Below are 25,045 nucleotides of genomic sequence, written 5' to 3' on the forward strand. Positions count from 1 at the left end.
GATGGAATAGAATCATTCCTGGCTCGAGTTGGCCTAACAATATGTTGGTATAAGTACAGATCATCCAATCTATCTAAAAATTGCTGCTCATACGATGAAGTGGACAAACTCGTACTATGCGCACTCCAATCTATCAAAGGTAAATTGAAGTCACCTAGAATAAGGAACTTTGAAATACGACCAACAAGACGAGAAATACACGCTAGAATATTGACATTATTAACTGGACTCGATAACTTCACAGTAGGACTACGATAAAAAGCTGCAATACACATGTAAGTACTATGATAAGGCAATTTAACATCAACCAAAAGACACTCCGACACTGAGTCTACTAACGAATCAACAACCACAGAAAACTTAATAGAACAATGAATATAAATACAAATCTCTCTTTTAGCTGAATTATTAGATACTAAATTATATTGTGGTAGCGGCTGAAAATAAATAGACGGGTCACTGAAATGTTTTGGTAAAACTTCGGTAACAACAACTAAATGCGGTTTACGTTGCTTTATTAGCTCACTAAACTCTTCCCATTTAGATGACAGGCAGTCTGCATTTGTATATGTCACCAAAAATTTATCACTCAGACACTTCAACTTTTTTAGGGAGTCACTCTTCGATGCTCGCGTAGCTATTTGGGGTTTCACGAAAAGAGTTATTATTCACGAGGGTTAGTCCGTTTTTGCTACGTTTTATTTTCCAGTTAGTTTCGCCAGCGTCCAATTTTGATTTCAGCTCCTGTTTCAGGGCATCATACTTCTTTTTTTCCAACAGTTCAATCGTAGTACGATCATGAGAGACTTTGAACAAGGGGTATGTAGCTTTGATACTAGCAGTCTCGGACATCAGAAAGAAACAAGCTGTATCACGTTCTACCGGTGTCTTAAACATCAACTTAATAGGCCTGATCTTACCAGGCGTATGTTTACCAAGTCTAACTGAATAGCTACATTTCGCAGGGCAAAGTACAAGTAGCTTGTCGTTGAAAAATTTGCAATCGGTCTCGTTTTGTTGTCTACGAGATGACAAAGTAGCGTCTTCAGCTAAACCAAACACGATCAGGTTTTTTTGTTTTTCCACAATATCTGACACATAAAATGAACTTAAGTTCGAGCTACTGACACTGATTTCCTCGTCCTTTTTCACAAATTTTTCAGTTAGGCTTTTTTCCAAGCTCTGACACTTCACTCCTATTAGGTTCTCGGTAAAATCCTGGACGTCGGAAAGTGTGCACTTATTTTTCAGGTCATTCTCGATTTCAGCTACTTTCCGTTGGATAGGCTCTAATAAAGCGCAAAACTTATCCTCCATCGCCTTAAATGACGTTTGAATTACACCCCTCAAAATATCTTTAATTTCTGCAGATGTCAGCCCTTGGTTGAACGTGTTTTTCTTTTGTTTACATACAGGGCAGAACCAAAGTGACCCGAGCCTCCGAGTCATTTTTGTGAATAAGTTGTATTCCGGCTCTGTCATTTCCAAGCATACGATGCATACCCAGGATTCGCATAGCAAAGGAGTCGCAAAGCAATGCAAAATCATCTTCTTGCAATTTGGAGTCACAACCTTTGCACTCATCAACACCTTTTTTGGGCGAATGTCTTGGTCTTTTTTGGGCAACTGTGTTAGACGATCCTTTATTTTTCTCCATAACTCTATCGTTCTAATAGTGACAACAGTGCACGCGCGCTAATTTTGAAACCAAGCGTACACGTGGGCTAATTAAAACAAGGTCAAACAAAATAGTCCTTAAATAACAAGATTGACCTTAAAATTGCGAGTTAGGGTAATACACCACTCTATAGGGTCACTTATTAGCAAAGAAGGTAAGCAGATTGATACTTATTTCCTCTGATTTTTGAAGATTTTTGGATTACACTTAGATAAGACAAGAAAACAGCGTTGCCAAAATCACACTCCTGTGTGATTTTCACATTGATGTTTCTGGAATTATTATAGAGCTATGTGTTTGTATTAAAAAATAATATTAAACTGTAAAAATATGTTGTATTTACAATAATGAAACCAACTAGATTGTTAAGAAATATGTATAATGAGAAAATTTTAATTTACTGAAATTATTATTATTATTTTAAACTCATTATTATTTTGGTTGTTTAACGTTTGATTAAATTGTTGCCAGTAAAGTGTAAATAACATGCGCGTTAAAGAGTTGAAAAAGCTTTTCATTTATGAAGCATTGATCGAAGTTCAAGACCTATCTATAGACGTTTATTTGGAGATATACTTTCAGAAGAGATTATATCCAGTGTTGAAAAATCTATGGGACGTCGATTTTACTAGTCTTATTCTGCATTAGAGTTACCACAAAAGTAGTGGTTCTGGCGATACTTAAAACTGTCAAATATTGGAAAAGAAAACACATTAGTTTTTGTTGCATTTTTATGCAATACATGAAAATACTATAATTGGTACCACTACAGTAGTGGCTATCAATGGCGAGATCAATAGAAGGCGAATGGTGCAACCGTTTAATGAAGTAGAGCAAAGGCCAGTCGTCAGCAATTAAACTGGTATGTAGATATGTTGAGGGGCATCAGAATCCAAAATTCCGGTTGAATTGATTACAAGTAAGAGCGTATTTTATAGGTCAAAATTACCAAAACTTTTGGCATATTAATATATATATATATATATATATATATATATATATATATATATATATATATATATATATATATATATATATATATATATATATATATATTTCCTTAAGAGGAATTTTTTCTGTAGGGGAAGGGGGATAATTCTCTACCCACCCCATATGCCCCATATGTTCATCTACTCACCCTATGGGCATGTATGCTATTTTTTTCTATATTACTTAGGCTATACCATTCATGTGCACATTCCCGAAATCTTCCACATAGCAGGAACCATCCTGTGCTGTCTACTCACCGTTAGCTCCTTTGTTGATAGTAAAAAACAAGGAAACTACCAAAGAGTGAGTTTGCAGGGTGTAAAAAAAAAAAAAAAAAAAAAAAAAAAAAAAAAAAAAAAAAAAAAAAAAAAAAAAAAAAAAAAAACAATAGATTTTGTTAAAAAATAAAAAAAATTTCAAACTTTAAATCTTTTTTAATTGTGTGGCGAGGGTGAGACTACGAAAATTCATTTTAATACGAGCTCACAAAAACCTTTTCAAAAATTTAATTCGTTGTGTAGACTGCTGGTATGTTTATAACATTTAATAACGATGAACTTATTTTAAATCCTTATTCTAGTAGATTGGAAATTCTATTGAAATGACAGTTCGGTTTTAAAAAAATTTATAAGGTTAGAGGTGGCTAATCTTACAAAAAAAAGAAAAAAAGATCAACCATCCAGCCACTATGAACAAAAATACAAGATTCTACTCACAAAGAATAGAAGAGCAGCATATTGTCCTTGTATTTCAGGCTTTCGGTTTCCAGTAAATTTTCACAAAATGTTTTTTGAAAGCATTCAGTCTCTTGCAACGTCTCTGAAGGTGGTAGATACGATTCTAGTTCATTCCGTAGATCGTCAGGTATTGGAGCACTTGATAAAGGCAGTGTATCAAACAGGGAAACGTTTATCTAAAAAAGAATATGTGCATATTTCTTTTATTTCTAGGGGAAAGAGATTTTCTATTGGCCATGATTTTGTAAAATACAAGGAAGATCATTAAAGTTAGGGTATCCTAGGTGAACCCAGACTCACTCCATCCGCTCTTCTTTCTACTTATATGCCAAGTTTAATGCATCAAAAGCTTTAGGAAGGCTTTTGAAGGTTGTAAATATTTTTGTTGGGTGACAGAGGACAAGTGTAGTCCACGCAATGCAATAAAAACATTATTGATTTTCAAATTGTGCCAGCTTGTCTTAGGCCAAGAATAGTTTATTAGAATATGGAATGTTTTTCTCATTGCAAGAAAGATAAAATTTATATTCTCGTTGAGTTAGATTTTTGGTTTTGATGTAGTTACATAAAGTAAGGCATGATTTCAAAATTACTTGTCTTTTTAAGACTCTGTTTTTACTAAACTTGTTTTATGTTAAATCTCTACCAGATCTTGTTAATTTTTACCAATTTCGCCCAAATTCAATAGAATTTGAGCTCATTTTCAATCTGATGAAAAGTCTAAAAAAGTGTTTGTTAACACTGAAAAAAGGTGAAAAATAGGCTCTCCCGTGAGGAAAAATCTAAAATTAGGCCTAAAATACGTCAGAAAAATATACTTCAATAAGGATCTTTAAGGCTCAAAGAGATGTCTTTCACAGTAAAAATCTCTAGATAGAAGTACTTTCGCTAGGAACTAGAATGAGTAAGAAGTAAACCATGAGGAGAAATCGAAGAATTTGGGCCTAAAATATGGTTTACTTTGCTTTGACATTTCTTTGGAAAATATCCTCATAACTTCGGTCCCATTGACTCGGACCTGTATACAGTCAAATGGTATTCTCCTCCCAAAACATTTGATAAGGGCAAGAATGATACGAGAGTTTAAAGTAAAACTACAGTACAGAATGTGCTCTTTCAAAAAAAAAGTTCTGTCTTCTCTTCTCTCGTTTAATTACTAAGCTGTATGTTTCTGCTCCTTCTGGTGTACGAAAAGAAGGAAATAGAGAGCTGTTGTTAAGAGACACAAAATTTATAGAATAAATGAAGGCGAGTTTCCTCGCCGTGTGTTTAGTTTTTCGAACAGATCAGCACATCTCTTCCAAGACATTGACATTCACATTTTCATATTCCTTAAAATAAATAGCTAGATTTACTCCACCTAATATATGTAAGATATCAAGCAGTAATGGACAGGGTTGCCACCACAGTTAGTCCCTAAAGAGCATCAGTTGTGGAAATTTGCGTGCTAGACAGCGATTGTTGGTGCTAAAGTATAAAAATTTACGGTTATAGTGATAAAACAGCACTTTTGTACTACAGGTGGGAACCCTGAGCAACTGCTACAGTGCTATACATAATGAAATAGTGCCATGTAGTACTTTAATGCTAGAGGTGGTCACCCTGGTAATGACTTTATTCCCGACAGATAAAAAACGTGATGAACGTAGTCAAATCATTTATCACCCATGGCAAGTGCTAGACAAACAGATAGCTTCTCAGACATGGAAAGCATGAGCCGGAAATTTAGTTTGCTGCTCCCTTTTCCAAATTTTGTTTTGACGGGTAGCAGAGGCTTAAGGTCACATGAAGATAGCATAAACTACAGTTTGGGTCATTGCAAAATTACTTTTGGCCTATTCACTTCATTTCATGAACATGAAGGTCTTGCTTCTTCTAGGATCTTTAAGGTCCTAAGATATGTCTGTCAGCGTAAAAATCCCCACATAGAACTATATTTACTAGGGGCTACCTCAGCTACAAACAAAATAAATTTGAAGAATGAGTTCAAACAAGCGGAAGGAGGAATGAAAAAATAGAACTCCTTAGAAAACAAAGCATATACAAACAGTGCAACATATTTCTGTATTTGGAAAAAATAACACATCAATAGCACTTTTTTGCAAATTTCAAATCTAAGCTCTTTTTCCCTAGAATATCTTATGATGGGTTACTCCCTGCGATAAATTTATGTGGGCAACCTTGATTCACATTAGATCCCTGTAGTTTCCCTATGGGCGGTAATGTTAGTCCGTTTAGGGCGCACTTATTTTTAAGTCGACTAGAATATGAAGATATGGTAAATAGAAAAAGTCCAAGTAATGTAAAATATTCTTTTTCAAATAATAAAATATATCTGGATGATCTCTTGGTGATAAATTGCGTGGAGTTTATAAGTATTTTGAAAAATACTTGTCAACTAGAGTAAATTCCGGAACTAAGCTATGGGACAGGCCATCATGACCACTTTTTACGTTTGAATATTAATATTTTGGATAATAGTAAATTATTTAAAAAATATATAATAAAAAGGACGATTTCAATTTTGAATTAATTAAATTCCCATTCCTTGAAAGTAATATACATTCAAAAATCACTTATTCGCCTTTTTATTCCCACATATTACATCTAACACGTTACAGTTCAAAATTCTAGTTTGTGAATTTACCTTTTTAACCGAGAAATAATTGTTGTCATCCAGCATGTTCTGGTTCTGCCAGGGATTTGTACTATTGAGTTCACGCTTCCGTCGACCAACTAAAGGTAAAGAAGCTACAGGTGCAGCAGCAGCTAATGGTGCAGCTCCTATAGGAACTAGAAATAAAACGAATTATTGAATTTGGACCTATCTTTTATAAACGAAACAGTTAATAAAATTCCCACTTTCTAAAAACCAGTAGCCTTGAATAACGCAACAGTTACCAAGATTCTCGCCATGTAAAAACCAATAGATATCGATAAAACATACCCGACAGGCGTCGGGGAATTCATGTGCTCTTGATTCCAACACTAAGCCCCAAGATTACAGAATTCTCCATGGCTTTTTTCCAATGTTATCGCCTAATTGAAGTCTGGTACGACATTACTCTCACGTAAAAACTCTCTGATTTTTGAACTACAAGATATAAAGCTGGATTTCGGAGACTCGTATTGCGTCATGAGCACCAAAGTGACTATAATCTAAAAGTCTAGGAGTAATCATAATAAACTAGTTGGCGCAGTTACAGAATCCATCACCACTACTAATCAGGTAATTGTGGAAGAAGATGAAGCTGGTTAAAATAATATATCAGACTTATATATTTCAGAAATAGTTAGAGGGTGGGAATAGCCAATGTCTTCCTTTAATCTTCTGCGGAAAAAAGAAGATCAGCGAACTATTAAAACATTATTCCTAACCATTTGCACACTTTGCATCATGTAGTCCAAGAAGTCCTGGCAATCTTAGGCAATAAAATGGTGTTTGTAAAGAAATATAAGAGGTAGGCCACCCTATATACGAGTGCTTATTAAATTTCAACATTTCACAGGGTCATTCTTTGCGTGCAAAGTTAGCTAGAACAGAAATACCAGTTCAAGCGATGCAATCTTAAATAAAGTTTTTTGCAGAGATTTACAAGATTGCTTGAAGAGCTACCAAGTTTCTCAAATTGTTCTCTCAAAAGAAGAGAGAAAGAAACGGATTACCGTTAAATTAGAGAATATCAAACTTATGTAAAACTTAATAGGGTTGCATTGGCCGAAGATACCTATGAATTTATTAAGCTGAACATTGTCAAGAAAAAAATTAGATAAAATATGGAGCACAATCGATTTGACTAATTCATACTCATGATGTTAAGGAGAGATCTGCTGGAAACAATGATCCCAATCTTTTTATCAGCAATTGGAAAGTTAAAAACTTGACGAAGACTTAAAATTTAGTTAATTTTCTGTGGATGCACAAAAAAACGTCTTCAAGAGCATAATTGAAGCTTACAACGAACTAAATCATTGTTTCATAGTCTATGCAATATATATTTATAAAATTAGCTCAAATAGACTGATTTATGGTAATCTCTTATATTTCAAGAATTGTGTAAACCAACTCTTTCAGGAAAACACAAAACAATTTATGGTTTAAGCAGAGTACAAAGTTTGTATTTTTTTCTTAATATTTAAATTGCACACTAGATATTATTGTTATAATTGCTCTTGAAATTTTACTGAAAGCCTTTTCACTAACTTTTGTTTTCTGGAGGCTACTCAAGGACTTTTCCGCTCCTAGAAGAAAATCCTGTTTTTTTGTGACTTCTGTAAAGCACTAGTTTTAAAACAGTTATTATGCAGTTAAATATTACATGTCAGTTTACTTGAGCTACTTTTAAAGGTATATGCTGTGTAGACTGAGAAGGAATAATATTTGCTCGTTTTAAGTGTCAATTTTGCTCTTTATTTCCATAAAAAATAAGTGTTGAAATATTTACTCGTTTTTCTTCTTTTATTTTAGGACACAATTAACCAATCAAATAATTTTTATCTAAGTTACGCAATGACACAAAAAAGGTCGACGTGACTATTTGTTAAAATGTAAGTTTCACTTCTAATCTTATTTAAACTTCCTCAGAAATATGTACTGGTTGGCCATCATAGATAAGATTCCTGCAGGGTTAATACGCAAGTGTCCAAGGGGTCAGATGCATAGTATCACGGGCCCTATCTAGGATGCGACAAGGTGCAAAGAATTAGACTGACACCTACTTTGATCTCACGGACATAATGAAGGAAGTACTATTTGTTATCTTTCAATACCCAAGCTATACTCAACCTGTAAATCAGAAAATAAAAGGTGCTGTTTCCAAGTTAGTGTCAATTAGGAATTCCCTCTCTGTGACAATTTCACTGAAAACATGTTTTGGTTTTCGGTTACAAAGAGTCTTAGTCCCTAAATAGCAGCTGGTGATGCAACCATGAAGTGAAAGAAAGGAAAGAAACGGTGATGCCCATAGTCTCAACAGAAATTGCAAAATAAAATAATCAAGTTAAAATTTGGTTCTACCCAGGATCGGAACCAATATTAATTGCGTTTAAGCTTGAAGCGCCAACCTTTAGTGCCAAGAGAGCAGATTTCTTTGCAGAAGTGCTAATGATGGACTATCGTAAACCTCCAGGTAAAGGTTAGCTAAAAAAAACATGGAATACTCAGCTCAGAATTCTCATTCAGTGGTATTCTAACCAATTGGTTGGATTTTTTTTGTATCAGAAAACGGATTGTTTTTGAGGTGCAAACTCTTCCATAACTAAAAAAGCACTACAAGATTCAGTTTTCGTTTAAATGAATCCTATCATGATAATCTACCACCTTTGTCTGGGTATGATCACTCCAACGATAAAAATAAGAAGAAAAGGGTATACTGTATGAGATGCGGTTTTCTTTGGTTTTCCAGATATTGCTTAAAGATAGAGCACAATGGAAAATCATTTGGGTATCTTAGAATTTACACTTTCCAGCTTTTTAGACCTAATTTTGCTAAAACTATTTATTGTGGCGTAAAATGACTGAAAGCAACACTCTTTTGTGGTATAATCTACTTCATGACTCAAAAAAGGGCTTTAGATTTTTTTTATGAATCATTCTCCGACATTCAACCGCCTTTAATTAGATATAATTACCCCCGATGAAAAAACTAAACTCACTACAGCTACACACCACAAGAAAAAATATTTTCCTTGCTCTTCAAGATCGGAAAAGGTGGTCAGGTGCCAAACCCCAGCTTGGGGTTTTGAGGTTTTGAGGATTTTGAGGTTTCAGGCTCTTTTTCGAAATTTTTTAATGTTTTTTTTTCATAGTAGTAAGTTATTATCAAGTAGAATCCAAATAATAGTTCTTGTTTCTGAATTGGCATTTGTTGCAAATTATTTCTCACAAACAGTTTATTAGAAAACGCAATTTCAAACCGTTTTTTCAGATGTGGTTAGCTATTTACTCGGTTGCAGATGTTGCTCATTTTACTTTTATTCATTCATGCTCTTTTTTACTATGAATACATTTGTAGTAATTAATTCGTAGTCGTAGGAAGACTAATTCAGTCTTCACTTAGTCTTCAGAGTGAGAATACCTTTTTGGATTTATTGAATTTTAAAGGAATCTTTGGACTTGAATTAATTCAGTGATCGTAGCTAATTCAGTTGTTATTCATCATACTTTGCTTCGGGTCAATTTGACCTAGATTCAGAATCTATTTCATTCTTTTGTAAATTCATTGATTTTAAACTTGCGTTAGTTCAGTGGTTTGAACTCGAATTATTTGAGTGACCGTAGATAATTTAGTCTATTATTTCACAATGTTTTGCTACGAGTCAAATTTACCTAGATTCAGGCCATCCATCAATAATTTGGATAGTTTTTACATGTATCGCCTGATTGTAAACCTTATCGATTGAGTTTGTCTTACGACCTTATATAATTTTTGGAACAATTTCAACCTTTTTCTTAAGGTACGTCGACTGTACCAAGTGGATTGTTTGGGAGCAAGCAGAAGAGGGGAGAGAACCTGTCGGAGGCGCTGTATAGGTACCTACCGGTTTTAATCAGCCTTAAGTTCAGTGGGAGAGGTGAGCAGGTCTCGACAGACACTTCCCTTGCACCCGGTGATCTCTATACGGCTATACACCTTCGTTCTGGTAAGATGAGACCCGTTGTATGTTTGTTACAATACAATGTGGAGCCAACGGCTTGTATAGTTTCCAGTTTTGAACTTTTTATACCGGGCCCGGGCGGGGGGGGGGGATGTTCACGCCGATATTGTGAAAACTGGTGCGGACTTTTTTAGCACTGATTCGTTAGTGGAAGCCAAGAAATTATTGTGGAACTATGCAAACTGCTCGAATCGCCCAAGTGACCGACAGAAAGCTCCAGATAGCTGTTTGGACATGCTTAAAATTCTTGAAAAGTGTGACGACAAGCAAATTCCACTCCCACGGTTTGTAATGTACGAGCCTGCCGAAGTACCAGTTATCGTAGGAACCCGTTGCCTTCTTTGTCTAAAGCCCCCACACAGTCATCCAAACCCTCTTTTGCCGTTATATTAAAGAATACACCTAAAGACTTGAACGACCTCATGGAAAGCAAAACTTTTATTGATAACTTGTGCGGTGACTCGAATAACTGAGGTTAGACCGAAAAAAGATACTTGGTGCCTCGTCATAATTGATAAAAATGAAGCTACTGCTGTAGCTGATACTATCAAATCAAAGGACCGATCGCTAAGACTACAGCTAAAAGTTCCAGTGTATTATGGAATCGCTTGTTTCATTCTTGATAGTGTTACTGACGGTCAGTTGCAGAACTCGATAACTAACTGTATAAAAGTCTCCCGTATCGGCAAAACTACGCCTTACAAGCTTCGGTTTTCTCGTCGAAAAAACTTGTTAACAGCTATTTACTCGCCAGTGATAATCAAGTGTGAGCGAATCCGCATCGAAAAATTTCTCCGTCTTCCTCCTCGCAGCTACAACTGCCAAGTTTACGGATATATTGCCCAACACAGTAAAGCTCTTACTCGGTGTTCGTGCTGCGTGCAGACAGGACATTCGGACAAGGTTGAAACCCTCTGTCAAAATAAAATGCAGTGTGCGCTGTACAACAAGGCTGACCATCCTTGTTACAGCTATAAATGTCCTGTTGCACAGAAACTTATGAATTCTCCAAAATGAGCACTGATCTACGCGTTACATCATAGAATAATAATGGAGGTGTCTCAGTGAAATTTCCAATAATCCAAACTCTATGTGACACAAAATGACGTTCTCTGCCTACAAGAGTACCTTCTTATTGCCGACAGTCTATGTTTATTGAACACGATTGCTTCTACTGCTGTAATAAGTCGCACCGCTAGACACTCTGGGGTAGGTCGGCCAAATGGAGGTACTGATATTCTTGCTAAAAATGTCCTCATGCCGGAACAATATCGCAACAGTGACTATCTTACGGCAGTCAAAACTCAGAATTATGTGGTGGTCTCAGTGTATTTACCCACCGATTACCGTACTGATAAATCAGAAAGACACTTTGATCAAGCTTGCTGCCTAGTCAGTCCCCTCGTGGCTGATTTTGAAGTGCAAAACCTAGCTGTACTCCTTGCTGGTGATGTGAACTGTTACCTTGTTGACGAGAGTAGTAGTCATGCAAATATTCTGAATATTATGTGTCCTCAGCTCTTGGCAGTCGAGAATGCCTAAGGTTTCACATGTATCAATAACTCTGGCAGTACCTCTTCTCTAGACTTTTTCATGTGTTCTCCGAATGTAAAACCAGACTCTACATCCTCACTTATCTCCACTTTCCAAACCTCAGACCATATGCCTATCAGTAATATATCCCCTATTCAACTTATTGCACCGAGTGATCCAAGTCCAAACAATAATAGTAAATAGGATGAAACCACTGACCAAGCTTGTGTAGATATGTTTACGTTCCCGGCTGTTAGCGATTAAGTTTTAAAAAAGATCAAAATGCATTTTCATCTACTTTCCCAAGAAAAAACCTATTAACTTCTGCAGAGAAGCAAACCCTGCTGAATATTTACTGTACAGAGATCGTTCATGCTCTACGAGCTGTCGAGCGTGCTAGCATACCCATGCGTATAGTTCGTCTTGGAACTGAGAAGTATGGTTGGTCAGGTAAACCTGATCTCGTCGGTTCTTGTTCTAAATCTAAATTCTGGTCTCGTATCTGGAAGGAGTGTGGTATACCACGGCAAGGTTTGCTAAATGAAATTCGTCTGAAAACAAAGCGACGCTTCGGAAAAGTGCTTAGGCAACACTTGGCTAAATCGGTAGCTGAACTATCAAGTATAGCCACAAGTGAACCTAATTTCGTATGGAAAGTACTCAAGAGAAATGATTCAAAAGCCTATAATGCTGTCAAAATTACCAGTGACCATGGTATGGTTACTTTAAAAGTGAATTTTCCGAGGCCGATCCATCATTGTCAAATCAATGTAAAAAGGAGCATGATGGTTGCTTAGGCCAATCAATCGATGAGGTCAGTTTTATTGTTACTCGATCTACGGTTGCTGGGTGCATTTCTAAGCTGCAAAAGAAAACTTATCGTGATGTTGATGGCCTCTGCACAAAACATCTAAGATACGGGTCCCCTCTCCTGATTCAGCATCTGATCTTACTCTTTCAGATGATATTCTGTTATTGTGCCACAACAGGACGTTCTGACCACATGTATATTTAAAAGTATTGATGTTTCGCTAGCTAACTATGCTGATGACATCCTTGGTATTAGTAGAACAGCCTTTGGAATTGAGAAAAATTTTTGAACTCTCGATAAGGAGCGTAAACGTATCGATCTTCGATTCCATGAGTGTAAGACTGAGTTCCTGGTGCTCAATCACCGTTCAGATTGCCCGACAAATGTTCAGTTAGGTGAACATCTTATTAAAGCACAAGATACACTAACGTATCTTGGTGTACCGATTGGGTCAAATCTTTGCGTCACGCGTCAACTTTTGAAATATTTCTTTGCCAGAAATCCTACGGTTTACTAGTTGATTTAAAGTTTAAGTTTAGTGCTGTATCTTGGTTAGAATTTATAATGCAAATACTGTTCCGCATCTACTCACCCTTGCACCATTTTGGTCTCTTCTTACTGCTTCAGATATTAAGGATATACGGAAGTGTTTTTACAAGTATGAAAACTATTTTCTACGGCTGCCTCTCTAGACTTAGCTCCATATCCTCGCGGTATGGAGTTGCTAGTCCAGAGTCCGCGGTGCAGAAAACAAACGAGAGATATCGAAGGCAGATTATTGGTGAAAGCACCTCTGAAATTGTCCTTCGCTTATAATGTGTCTGGTCTTAAATATAATTGCCCTTATTTGTATTTTGTATTATTATTTCTATTTTCTTTTTTTCCTGTCAGTCCAGAAGACTCAATCAGACATAATCAGAAGATTTTGCCACATTCATTGGAAATTTATTTTACATTTAGGCAAGACTAAAGAAGAAAATTTATACCAAGACTTTGAATGAACTTTTTCATTGAACTCTCTCTGAAAAAAAAATGTAGTGAGTAACCAGGAAGTTCACTATTTTGTTAATGACCCGAAAGTTAATTATTTTGTTTTGTATGAATATGTTAGTTTCAATTTTAATACTTTAGTATTTCTTCTGATAACGATCGTTGTATGTGTGATCGAAATATTTAGACCTTTGTACCTGTTTTCGCTGTCTAAATAAATGGATTTATCCCCATTTGAACGTTTAATCGTTCGCTCGAGAAAATACGAATGGTGAACGTAATTGGCGCTGTAGTCGTGCGTTATTTTGATTTATCGACAAGTGTGACTACAATGTGGCACGGGCATAAACAAACCATATCCCACAATGTGAGAGTTACAGAAATGACACTAAAATAAGATATATCAGTAAGCTAATAGGATATATGATTTCATTCGAATGCTCATTGCAAAAGTTTGAGTTTTTTTTTAAGAACACCTTTCAACCATATGAGTTTAGCCCTCTTAGCTATGAGTGACTTATACAAGTGTTTGCTTAGAATTATAAAAGAAAGAAAAATCTAATAAAAATAATAAATTAGTGTTTTCAAACACTTATAAGTGTTCTTATTTCTTAGAAGTGAAAATACTTCTATAAGTGTTTTCTTAGAATTACAAAAAAAAAAAACAAAAAACAAATAAGAGCAATACTAACAAGAGCAAAGACTTTTTGATAGAAAAAATACTATTTTTGCAAAGTTCATTCAGCCTATCGTCAAAAAATCAGTCAGATTTTCTCGGAAAGAGAAAACGTACTCAGAGAATTAGCCGGAAAAACTAATACTGCCATCGTGTTTGAAAACATGCAAAACGGTTCTAAGAATTTGGGCTGTTGATTATGGGACTTGTTTAATTTCTTCAACAGTCCATTGAGATGATCGTTTTACTTAACTAGTATAGTGGAATTGAACAGTGATGGATTTATAGTTTCGTTAACAGTTTCTTCTTCTTTTATCTTCAGGGTTTCTTTTGATATATTTTGCTGTGTTTATTTTTCTTTTTTTGTTGTTGTTGTGTGAGTTCTTATCACTCGAGACGAGACTTGCAGGGTTTCCGGCTCGGTCATAAATAAAATATCTGTTTATGTTAAAGATTCGTAATGACCGCGAAACTACCGCTCGTAAAAACGTGACATGATTATCATTATCCTGATAATGGCTCGTAGCGTAAACGTAAAACATTTATTAATTTTTGAATTATATTTCTTTTTTATATGTAAGCATAATAAAATATTATTTGCTTCACAATCTAGAGTTCTAAGCATAAATAATCTTTCGCAGTGAATTTGTTTGGAAGTAGCAATTTATTTCAAATGAATTAAAGTTATTATTGAAACTCTAATTGACAAAAAAGTAAAAGCAAATGGGTCGAATGATTGCTCTTGACAACTTTGATTAACAATAAAGGCAAATCTGAAATTTTTTATTTCAGATTTGCACAGACTCCCAAGACCCCATGCACAGTCAAAGCAATTTAACGTAATCAGAAAATATTAAATCAAGAGAACTAAAACTACTTACATGTTCTGGCAGCTAAAGCCACGTGAGGAAATATCCCGAGGATTCCGAGGATGATAGCTCCTGCGTAGAAAATACGTTTTATTTCTTCGACTGGTCCTTGATTAGGGTCCCCTCGATACTGATACTGAAAGTTTACTTGCTCATTTGGACCAAATAAGGCAGTGGGGTCACTAAACGTTAATTCTTGTTCGGCAGTCCTTTCTCGGAAACTATTATCATTCACAGAATTAGACCCAAATTCCCTTTCTTTATTTTCATGTTTATCCAGAAATTTTGAAATAAAGTTAAATTTCCCTTTTCCCTTATGCTTCTTTTGCTTTTTTGCCATTACAGGCGTAAACTGGAAGCTAGGAAGAGGTTGATAATAAACTGGTTGGAGGTATTGCTCTATGACATCCTCCAAACCCGGATCTTGAGGAGGAGGTGTTGACGATGGTTTTAGATAATCGTCATATGATTCTTCATCTTCCTCATAAGAAGACTCTAAGTATGCTGTATCTTTTGGAACACCATAAGATGACTTAGGAGGATGATATACATAACTGCTGCGTTTGCTTAGTTCCTGCGAGGACAAAAGTCGTCTATCGGTTCGATACTGATATAGCGATGGCGCGCTAGGCAGGGATGGAGCTCTTCCTGAATAAGAAGATGGTATGGAAAATAACCTATAATTAGAATTCTGAGCTAACCCAAAACCAACTTGTGAGTTTGATTGCTGTTGAGATGGCCCTAAATTCGAAGATGGTACAGATATCGTATAGTAATCATTCGCTGCTGGGTTTTCTGGTACACCGTAGCTAGCTGCGGGAGGGGCCTGGGGCACACCATAGTTTGTTGCAGGAGCCGATTGCGGCACACCATAGGTTGTTGCAGGAGCAGATTGAGGTACGCCGTAGCTTGTTGCAGGAGAGGATTGTGGGACATCATAACTGGTTATAGGAGGACCTTGGGGTGCCTCATAGCTGGACTGAGGGGCAGCTGGAGCTGGGTAGGAGTTTGTGACTGCTGGTGCCTGTGGTGCACCATAGCTATTTGATGGCCTCGATGGTGATGATGGAGGAGATGATGGCGGAGAATAGCTGTTATTTTTCTTAGACTTTTTCTTTTTTTTTAGATTTTTGAGTTTGTCTAATATTGAAGGAGGTGATGGTGACTGAGGGTTATTTTGGGGAGCAGAATTTGAAGAAGTAGGTGAACGATTACGGGTTTTGACAACAGTTCTTATTGGACTTGCTGACAATTGACCACCATAAGATACTATTTGTGGCTGTGCTGGGGGAGAAGAAGGAGGAGCCCAGTTTAAGCCACTGCTATATTGAGTGGCCTGATTTGCTGCTGGCTGATAAGTTAAATAATTAGTGTCTGCTGGTGCAATGCTGTAGATCCCTTGGGCATTTGAAATTTGTTGGCTTGAAACGGCAGGTGAATTTGTAATATAGGATGTCTGTGGCTGCTGAGGGATAGCAGGGTTTGCTGGGCTTAAGATGTAACTCGATTGGGATGCAGGAAGAGAATAAGAAGAAACCGGTGATAACGCAAAAACTTGCTGCTGGGGAATAGCAGGTTGCGCTGGGCTTAAGATGTAGCTTGGTTGTGAAGCCGGAAGAGAATAAGATGTAACTGGTGGTGAAGAAAACGTCGGGTTGGCTGGATTATGAATTGTGTTTGATGTTGGTTGTGAAGGCACATAAGAATTTCCAGCAAAAGACTGTGCTTGCGGAAGAGGCTGACTATATTGGAAATTGTTTGTAGCTGGTGGAGATGGTCCATAGGATGCAGCTATCTGAGTTGGAATTTGGATTGAATTTGTTGCTGGTTGCGAAGACAAATATGAATTTGCAGCAGCAGATGGTGCTTGCGGGAGAGGCTGACTATATTGAACATTGTTTGTAGCTGGAGGAGATAATCCATAGGATGGTGCTATCTGAGCTGGATCTTGAATTGAATTTGTTGCTGGTTGTGAAGGCAAATAAAAATTTGTATCAGCAGTTGGTCCTTGTGGTATAGACTGACTATATTGAAAATTATTTGTTGCTGGAGGAGACTGTCCATACGATGTTGTTATTTGATCAGATGGTGCACTGCTGGAGCTGATACTTATCCCTGTTTCATATGGTCCTTTCCCTTGTACCCCACCTGAGTGAACATTATAAATGACTACTAGTGGTTTACCATCATATGATGCATGGTTAGATGGTGGCCATCCCTTTTCTTTTTTTGAGTGCCCTTCATCCGGTAAAGGTGGACTTGGAGGGGATGGAGGACTCGTAGTTTCAGATGGACTAGGGGTGTAGGGGGGACTCGGTGTTACAGGTGGACTGGGAGGTTCTGGAGGACTTGGAGGTGCAGGTGGATTTGGTGGTGAAGGTGGAGCTGGATTTGGAGCTGTATGGTGGTTTCGAGGCGAAACTATGGGTGGACTAGGGGGGCCGATAGGTTCTTGTAGAGCTGAGTAGACTGCTGGTGCTTCCACTTTTTCTCTGGAGCTTTTCGGTATGCTAGAAATTATAGAACCAATGTCTGTGGATTCAGTTAGGTCAGCGTCCAGCGATGCCCAAGAGAAACTGATCTGATTTCTTCCAGGAGATGGTGGTGGTGCAGGAGGCTGAGGAGAATTTGATATTTCTGGGGCTAATATGTATGGAAGCCTTTGTCTTTCTCCTACCTCTGGTGCTGATACGTACGGAAGCCTTTGTCTTTCTTCTGCCTCTGGAGCTGACGCGTATGGAAGCCTTCGTCTATCTTCTGCCCCTGGTGCTGAAATATACGGAGCCCTTTGTTTTTCTCCACGACCTTGTTCAAAAAGGCTTTCTGAGGTATCTGAAATTTTTTGAAATTGGTTTTGTTCCAAGTCGAAAAGACTTACAGCTTCTTTTTGTATGAGTTTGTTTGATTCCTCTCGAATTATTTCAGTTTTTAATACCGACGGTTTCTGATTGTCTAGCTCAAACAACGACTTGTTACTTCTATTCGGTGTTTCTAGTCGAACATAATCAGATTGCTCGTCATTGCGTCTTAGACCTGGAAGTAGAGATTCCTTGGGAAATTGATTTTGTCCTTTTGTTTTTGTATCTGCTGCTTCGTTGCTAACAAAGAAGCTTTTTTTTACTGTTACGAAGGAATTGTTTTGACCGTGAAAGTTGGCATCATCTTTTAAAACCATATAATCTCCAAATATAGAACCTGGTGCAAAATACACTGGTGTTTCTTTCTTAGTGTCAAAAGGAGGTTCTACTTTATTTGAGACAATTGGAGCTCGAACGTCATCATTTTCAATAAGAGGAGGAGCCTCATATAATCTTGGTACGTTGGCTAAACCATCCTTTCCTGTTACTTCTGCTGGATAGTAATCGTTTCTTGAATAGGGATCACTAGTGCTTATTGAAGAAGCAAATGAAGGCTTCTTCGCAGAAGTCCTAAGATAATCCCTTTGTTTGTGCTGAGGAGGTGGGGCAAGCTCAGGGAAAGTATATGATGTTTCTTTGGAACTGATAAAACGGTTGCCACTGTTGCCACGAGAATTTTGATCGACGCGAATATTACTATTTTTCCTTTTTTTTTCATTTATCTTAGGTGTACTTGTCACTATGAAGACCCCAGTGTCCGTTTTTAGTCTAATTTGATCATTAGCCGAACCTCGATTTACCTAAAAAAAAAAGATCATAAATTGCCTATAACTTATAAAGTAGATTAATTTGACTCTTGACTTTATTTCAAATGGTAGTTCAAAGATTGAACAAATTAAACGAAGTAGTAGATAGTTGAGCTGCCGGTTGGCTTTCTACATTTCTCATATTTTACAATTCCTTATTATGTAAAACTACTTTTTCCCAAAGTAAATGGGCAAAATTCAGATATAAACAGACTGACACAACCTGGGTGAAAAGATAGCGTTTTACAATTTTTTATTTTTAATCGACTCAATTTACCTTGAAAAGCTCTTCAGATTAGTGTGAATTTAGAAACCGCTTCACTAATTCGAACGAGTTAGTAAATTGACCCAAAAGAACGAGCTAATCAGGTGACTGTAAAGCGCGAGAATATAAATGTTGAAAGAGCTTTTTATTATTATTGCTTGCAAGAATTCGCTTAGACAGCGTTTTTACCAACTGATATCAACTTCCATAATTAACAAAGGATTTAAGTGACATGTCACAGCGGCATAACATCACAATCTATTTACATTATTTACAGTGATTTTAAAACTCAGGATTTATTTTTATATTAACAACGTTGCACTGCACGTACGTGGGGCAGTGGTTGCATCCAAGCAAAATTTCGGAAATTAATTATTTTCATGTAATTTCTAACATGTTTCCCAATAATTTTCCTATTTTTGACGTCTTTCGAGTTTCTATCCCCTTTGAAATAGGTTTCTGCGAGTATGCTTGTTCTCCCCTCTTTCAACCCACCTAAAACCAATAAAAGAAAAAACAGTACACTCCCGCCCTGAATACTTGTCTAGAAAATTCGAATTTTGGATCTTTGCGAATTATGAATACACTTCTCTCCCTTGAGGTTAATTTTCTATTATTATTTTTTTTTAGTTTATCATAGCTGTTTCTTTGTGTCTTAATAAAACTTGATTATTTATTTTAATTTCTGGTTTTTCTTTATGTAAATAGGGATTTTTGCCCCTCCCCCTTAAAAAGGGTGTTAATATCATAAAGTGAGTCCATTCTTTACTTTCAACGCTAAACTCTATTTTTCTTTAGTGAAAACATGCAATAATTTTTACACATTATTTCTCAATTTAGATTTTTAATGTACGGAATGCAGTAGGAAATGTCAAGCACTGAAAATACTTATGAAAGGGACTGAGAATGTTTTAAGTCAGAAACTGAACGGTCAGGATTTACTTTACTTAGGTAGACATTATAAGAGTTGCCTTAAAGTTACGAAAAAAAAAATGAAAATGTGGAAGAAAAAAATTGGTAGTGTGAAGACTACCCTCAATTAATTACTTACTTTAAATGAACCAGCTGATATCTGGTTACCGCCACGACTGGATAAGTCGTCATCTTCTAATAATGGGGCCAGAGAAGTAGATGCTACAGGCTTAGAAGTTGAAATCAAGAATTCTGTTGTAGTTGGAGTTAGTGCTGGGATTACACGAGGTCTTCGAGTTGTTGGCAGAGGTCTTAACTTCGAGGATGCAGTGCCATTAACGGGGTATGGATGACGAAGAGACTGAGATAATGATACAAGTAGCACGATATGACAGATGAAATGGACGAGCATTTCGCCTAAAAGATTAAATAAACGAAGAATAAATAGACAATTACTTATTTGAATAGATTAAGCAAAAAGGTTGAAATTGATGTTTACGTTTCATGTTATTCATTAGGATTAGAGAGTGTTATCTTTCCGCTGTATGGTCATATTATATACTGAAAAAAAAATGCCTTGCTCTGCTCATTCCACTCACTACGGTGGGTGGCTTTGATCTTTTGTCCCCGAATGACGTTGTTTCTTTTTTTCCCCACTTAGTTTTGGTACTTATGTATCATATATCAGTAGCTATAGCTTCGAGATTGTATGACTAAAATTACTGCAAAAAAAAAAAAAAAATACAGAAAAATTCACATACATCCACAAAGTACATTCTGTAAATAAGCAAAATAATGAAAAGGTTTTGAAAGAAAATTATTTGCTCTTTTATCACAGAGCAAATACTTAAAAAAAGTTGTGCTAACCTTTTTATCACAGTCATTTTTATCTCTGTTTCTTTTTTTCTTTTTATTTCTCTTTTTTGGTATAGGTATGTTTTGCATTTATTCTGTCAGATTTCAAATAACTAGAAGGGCTATGAATTTTGTTCGATTGAATGCCAGCATTAACAGTTTTTGATTTCTCCAAGTACTCTTAGCACATTTTTGTTGAAATTCTTTTGAATAATATGTATGTTTAATTTAGGCAAAATGTATTCATAATCCTAATTTGGGATTTGCAAGTCGAAAACTGAATCCATTTTGCTTCTTCATATGAGAAGTTAGAAAGAAAGGAAGGAGATATTATTTTAATACTGCCATTAGCTGATATTTAGTTTTAGCCGGTATTGGCTAACAGTATTTACAATTTGCTATGAAAAATTATACCATGTGGTCCCAAGTACTTACTACTACTACTAGCTAATCACTGCAGCACCAAGCCACCTGAGACCGACACAGATACGCACGCTTCTCTTCCATCTCATCTTCTCCCACAGAAGGTGCCTTGCCCATCTAAACCTTTCTTGCATTATAGCCCTAAAAAGCGCGATTAAACCATATTTTTCGTATAGCTTACTGTTAGAGACACGGTCAGTCAAACCGGCACGCAGAACAATCCATTGGTAATTTCTCAGGAAAATATAAAGATAATCCTCCAACATCTTTTGGAGCACCCACACTTTAAAGCCATGCTTCATCACTGCCATTACTATGTTTTCAATAATCTAATCTTGATTTGCAGACTTGTGTTCATATTCTTCCAAAAAAATTCAATTGTGAAAAAAAAAAACAGTATCATTATACTATGTAATTTGCTTCCTACAGAGCCGAAGATATTGCCTCTATAATTACTCCACTCACTCTTATCACTTTTTTTATAGAGGGATTTAACTATAGTATTCCTAATTTATTTTTAGGTTCAATTCATTTCACAAATTCCTATTCATAACCTGTAATAATTTATCTCTAACTTCGCAACCGCCATATGTACAAAACTCATTTACTACACCGTCGGCACCTATAGTCTTGTTAATTTTTAATCCTCTTAGTATTGTCTCTAATTCTTCCTTACAAAATTAATATTCCTTCAGATCCAAAATGTCACAAACTTTTCTAGTCTTTTCTATATCCTTTTCTGGAAGTCTATCACGGCTTAGTAAATTTTCAAAATGTTTTGCCCATCTCCGCTTTCTTGACATTCCTTTTAATTTTCACATGATCTATCACTCGAATAATTTTGAGTGATAGATTACTCACCACATTATAGCCTCCTCCACAACATTAAACATAAAGTAATTTTTCACAATTAAAAAAGTTTGGAAGAATAGGAAGATAAGTCTGCAAACCAAGATTAGAATATTGGAAGGTACGGTGATGACAGTGGTCAAATATGGCTCTGAAGCACGAGTGCTCCGAAAAGCGGATGAAGAATTACTAGAACTTTTCCAGAGCAATTGCCTACGGATTGTTCTGGGTACCCGGCTGATTGATCGTATTTCAAACGGTAGGCTGTACGAAACGTGTGGTTAAATCCCGCTTTCTAGGGCTATAGTGAAAAAAAGTTGAGATGGTTAGGGCACGTTCTGCGGATGAAGGATGACAGATTGCCGAAGATTGTCCTTTTCGGCTCACCGTCTTGGCTAAACAGAAAGCAGGTTGTCCTCGACTGGGGTGGGAGGATGTTACAAAGAAAGATTTAAAGGAAATGGAAACTTCTTGAGAGGGTGTAAAGAGGGAAGCTCTGAATATACTGGGATGGAGGAGGAGCGTGCGTGGCTGTGTTGGCCTCAGGCGGCTTGGTGCTTCGGTGAGTTGTTAGTAGTAGTAGTAGTGGTGATTTCACTAATATTCCTTGCTGTGTACCTTACTTTCTTCCCTAAGACACCATCAGCGACTTCACAGATTATTTTACTAAAATTAGCATCTCCATCTTCTACACTGTCAAATTTTAAACTCTCCAGTTTAATATTCAGCTGTTTCTGGAAATTTTCTCTCAAATTCTGATCCTGGAGTCTAGCAGCCTCACAGCTTACCGGAAGGTGGTTACACTTCGTAAATTTCAGCTTTATAATAACCCTGGACACTACTGGATGGTAATCCTTACTTTTAACATCAAGAACAGCATTCTTATATATCCTAATATCTTGTATCTCTTCAAAGTACCGAAAAATAAATGGAAATTGTTTTTCGGAAAGTTTCTGAAAAATAAATAGGCGGGTAAATATATTTATCAGTAACTAAAAAGGGGCAAAGTTGTCGTCTCTAAATTATTTTAGCGAAAATGTGAGAAAAGGCATTTTTAAACTATAATGTCCTCCCAAAAATTATTTTAAAGATCTGGGGGGCAAAAAATTAAGGGTAATGCACCCACCTTCACCCCCAATTGATGCCACTCCTAAGTATTCAAATTTAAGTATATTGGTGTCAAACAGTTTATAATAGGCTGTCAAACAGGCACGCTAGAATGAACCCAAGGAATCCAAAAATGTGCGTGGGGGGTACATCTAGGGGGAAGGAATATGAAAATGCTTAGCTCCTCCTATATGCGTAGATTACTATCAAAATTTTTTGTATCGAATATTTCCTCCGTTTTGACTGAACCAGAATAATCAATCCCAAAAACCAAATTTGGCTTCATAAAGCGAGTTGCATATATCCATGCACAATTAACATTCAAAAAAACATTACGACTCTTGATACTAGCATTTTACATGTAGAACAACAATTATGATCACTGACACACATTGATAAAATTAAAAGCATTTAGCAGTCCTGGAAAGAACTGCGCGCAAAGTGATATTCAAGTTTAATTTGTTTATATTTAAATACTAGCTAAAGAATAAATTAAAGTGATGTTAATCAGTGTCATATTGAAGTGTTCCTTGATCAAGATTTCTTTCCTTGATATTTTACACTGTTTGATGCTGTCTGATTACTGTCTGATTTTGACGCTGTTTCATTACTGTCACCGACAGTAATTTAGTAATTATGCAAAGAAACGTTTGGAGAACAAAAATCCATTTTGTAAAGCCAGAAAATAGCTGAAGTTGATACTTTTTAAATTAAATTAAATTAAATCCTAATGTATTATTACTACTACTAATACTACTAGAGACCACTAATCGTAGCACTGGGCCATCTGTGGGTGACACGACTGCGTACCCTTCTATTCCGACCCACTTTGCTCAAAGTTTCACTCCCTTTTAACATTTTCCACCGGCATTCTACTCCACATTTGACGATCTTCTGCTTTTCTTCTGGCCCCAGCAGGATTGCCAAAATGCTCGATTTTTCGCAACAGCCTGCATCCCTAAAACGAAACTTAACGCACTTAACATTTCCTCATTTTCAACTATACCAACATTTCCGTGTAGTCTGTTCTTGTCTTTTTGTTTTTATCTGTTATTTTCTCTTATTTTCGCTCACTTTTATTTTCATTAAAAGTGAAGATGTTTCCTTGAGACTTTCTCAAGGAGTTTTCATTGAGAAAAACCCTTTTTATTTCTCAAGGAGACTTCTAGATTTTTCAAATTCTTCAAATTTGGGTTTTATTTCTTTCTTACTTTCTGGCTTGTCTGTTTTCGTCTTTTATTTTATTTGGTTTGTTAAGTTTACATTTTTTTTCTCAGAAAATGTGATGAACTGCTTTATTAAATTATTTTTCCTATTATGTTACTGAAAAAGCCATATTTGCCTTCTTTTTTTTGGACATCTGATCAACATTTCAACGTACCCATTTTATATTTTCTCTGTGGATGTGCATGTGGAGAAATTGACCATTGGGGGAGGGATTTTCAGGGAGGGAATTTTCCACGGGGGTGAATTTTCCGCGGGAAGATTTTCTGGAGGGAGGAAACACCAAAGCCCGGTTTGCCGAACAAATATTTTCGTTAATATTGCTTGACTTTTAAGGGTGTTTTCCCAAGGCCTTATCCTGAGGGGGAGGATGATGGGGTTTGACGCCCAACCCCACTCCAAAATTTGTGTCCGACTCCTAAAAACGTAACAAAAATGCGTATAAACAAATGTTTGATTCGTTTTTAAAGGGTTTTTGTACCCCTCCCCCCGGACAAAAATTCTGGATATGACCTTGATTTCCTCCCTTTTTCGAAAATCAGGCAAATTTTCTTAGGCTCGTGGCTTTTGATTGGTAACATTAAAGTTAATGAACTCAATATATTTGGAATCGGCAAAAAAAGGCCAATTCTTTTGATGTATTAACTAATATAAAAATTCCTTTTTAGAGCTTCGGTCACTATTGGGCCGAGTCGCTCTTTACTTGCAGTTTGTTACCATTAGCTATTTGATAATTTCATCAAGCCTTAAATAAATCAAATTAGTTCAGTGAAGTTTGACAATATTTGTGTATTTTTACCGTTTA

At 36.3% G+C, this 25,045-nt stretch overlaps 1 protein-coding gene across 4 annotated transcripts in view; it reads right to left on the reverse strand.

Moving 5' to 3' along the window:
* LOC136029110 (atrophin-1-like) overlaps positions 1-25,045 on the reverse strand; it is a 42,081-nt gene that overhangs the window by 4,647 nt on the left and 12,389 nt on the right. For 2 of the 4 annotated variants that reach the window (XM_065707181.1, XM_065707180.1), the window contains exons 3-6: positions 19,922-20,199; positions 14,954-18,599; positions 6,053-6,198; positions 3,385-3,581 (exon numbers count right to left, since the gene is read on the reverse strand). In XM_065707181.1, the coding sequence (XP_065563253.1) occupies positions 3,385-3,581; positions 6,053-6,198; positions 14,954-18,599; positions 19,922-20,194 (4,262 nt within the window). In that variant the 5' untranslated portion in view covers positions 20,195-20,199. Of the gene's footprint in view, positions 1-3,384; positions 3,582-6,052; positions 6,199-14,953; positions 18,600-19,921; positions 20,200-23,826; positions 23,938-25,045 lie in introns of those variants that run through there. The other 2 variants (XM_065707183.1, XM_065707182.1) reach the window with 2 other exon arrangements.

The sequence above is a fragment of the Artemia franciscana genome, chromosome 7 (assembly GCF_032884065.1).
Source record: "Artemia franciscana chromosome 7, ASM3288406v1, whole genome shotgun sequence".
NCBI classification, from domain to species: domain Eukaryota; kingdom Metazoa; phylum Arthropoda; class Branchiopoda; order Anostraca; family Artemiidae; genus Artemia; species Artemia franciscana.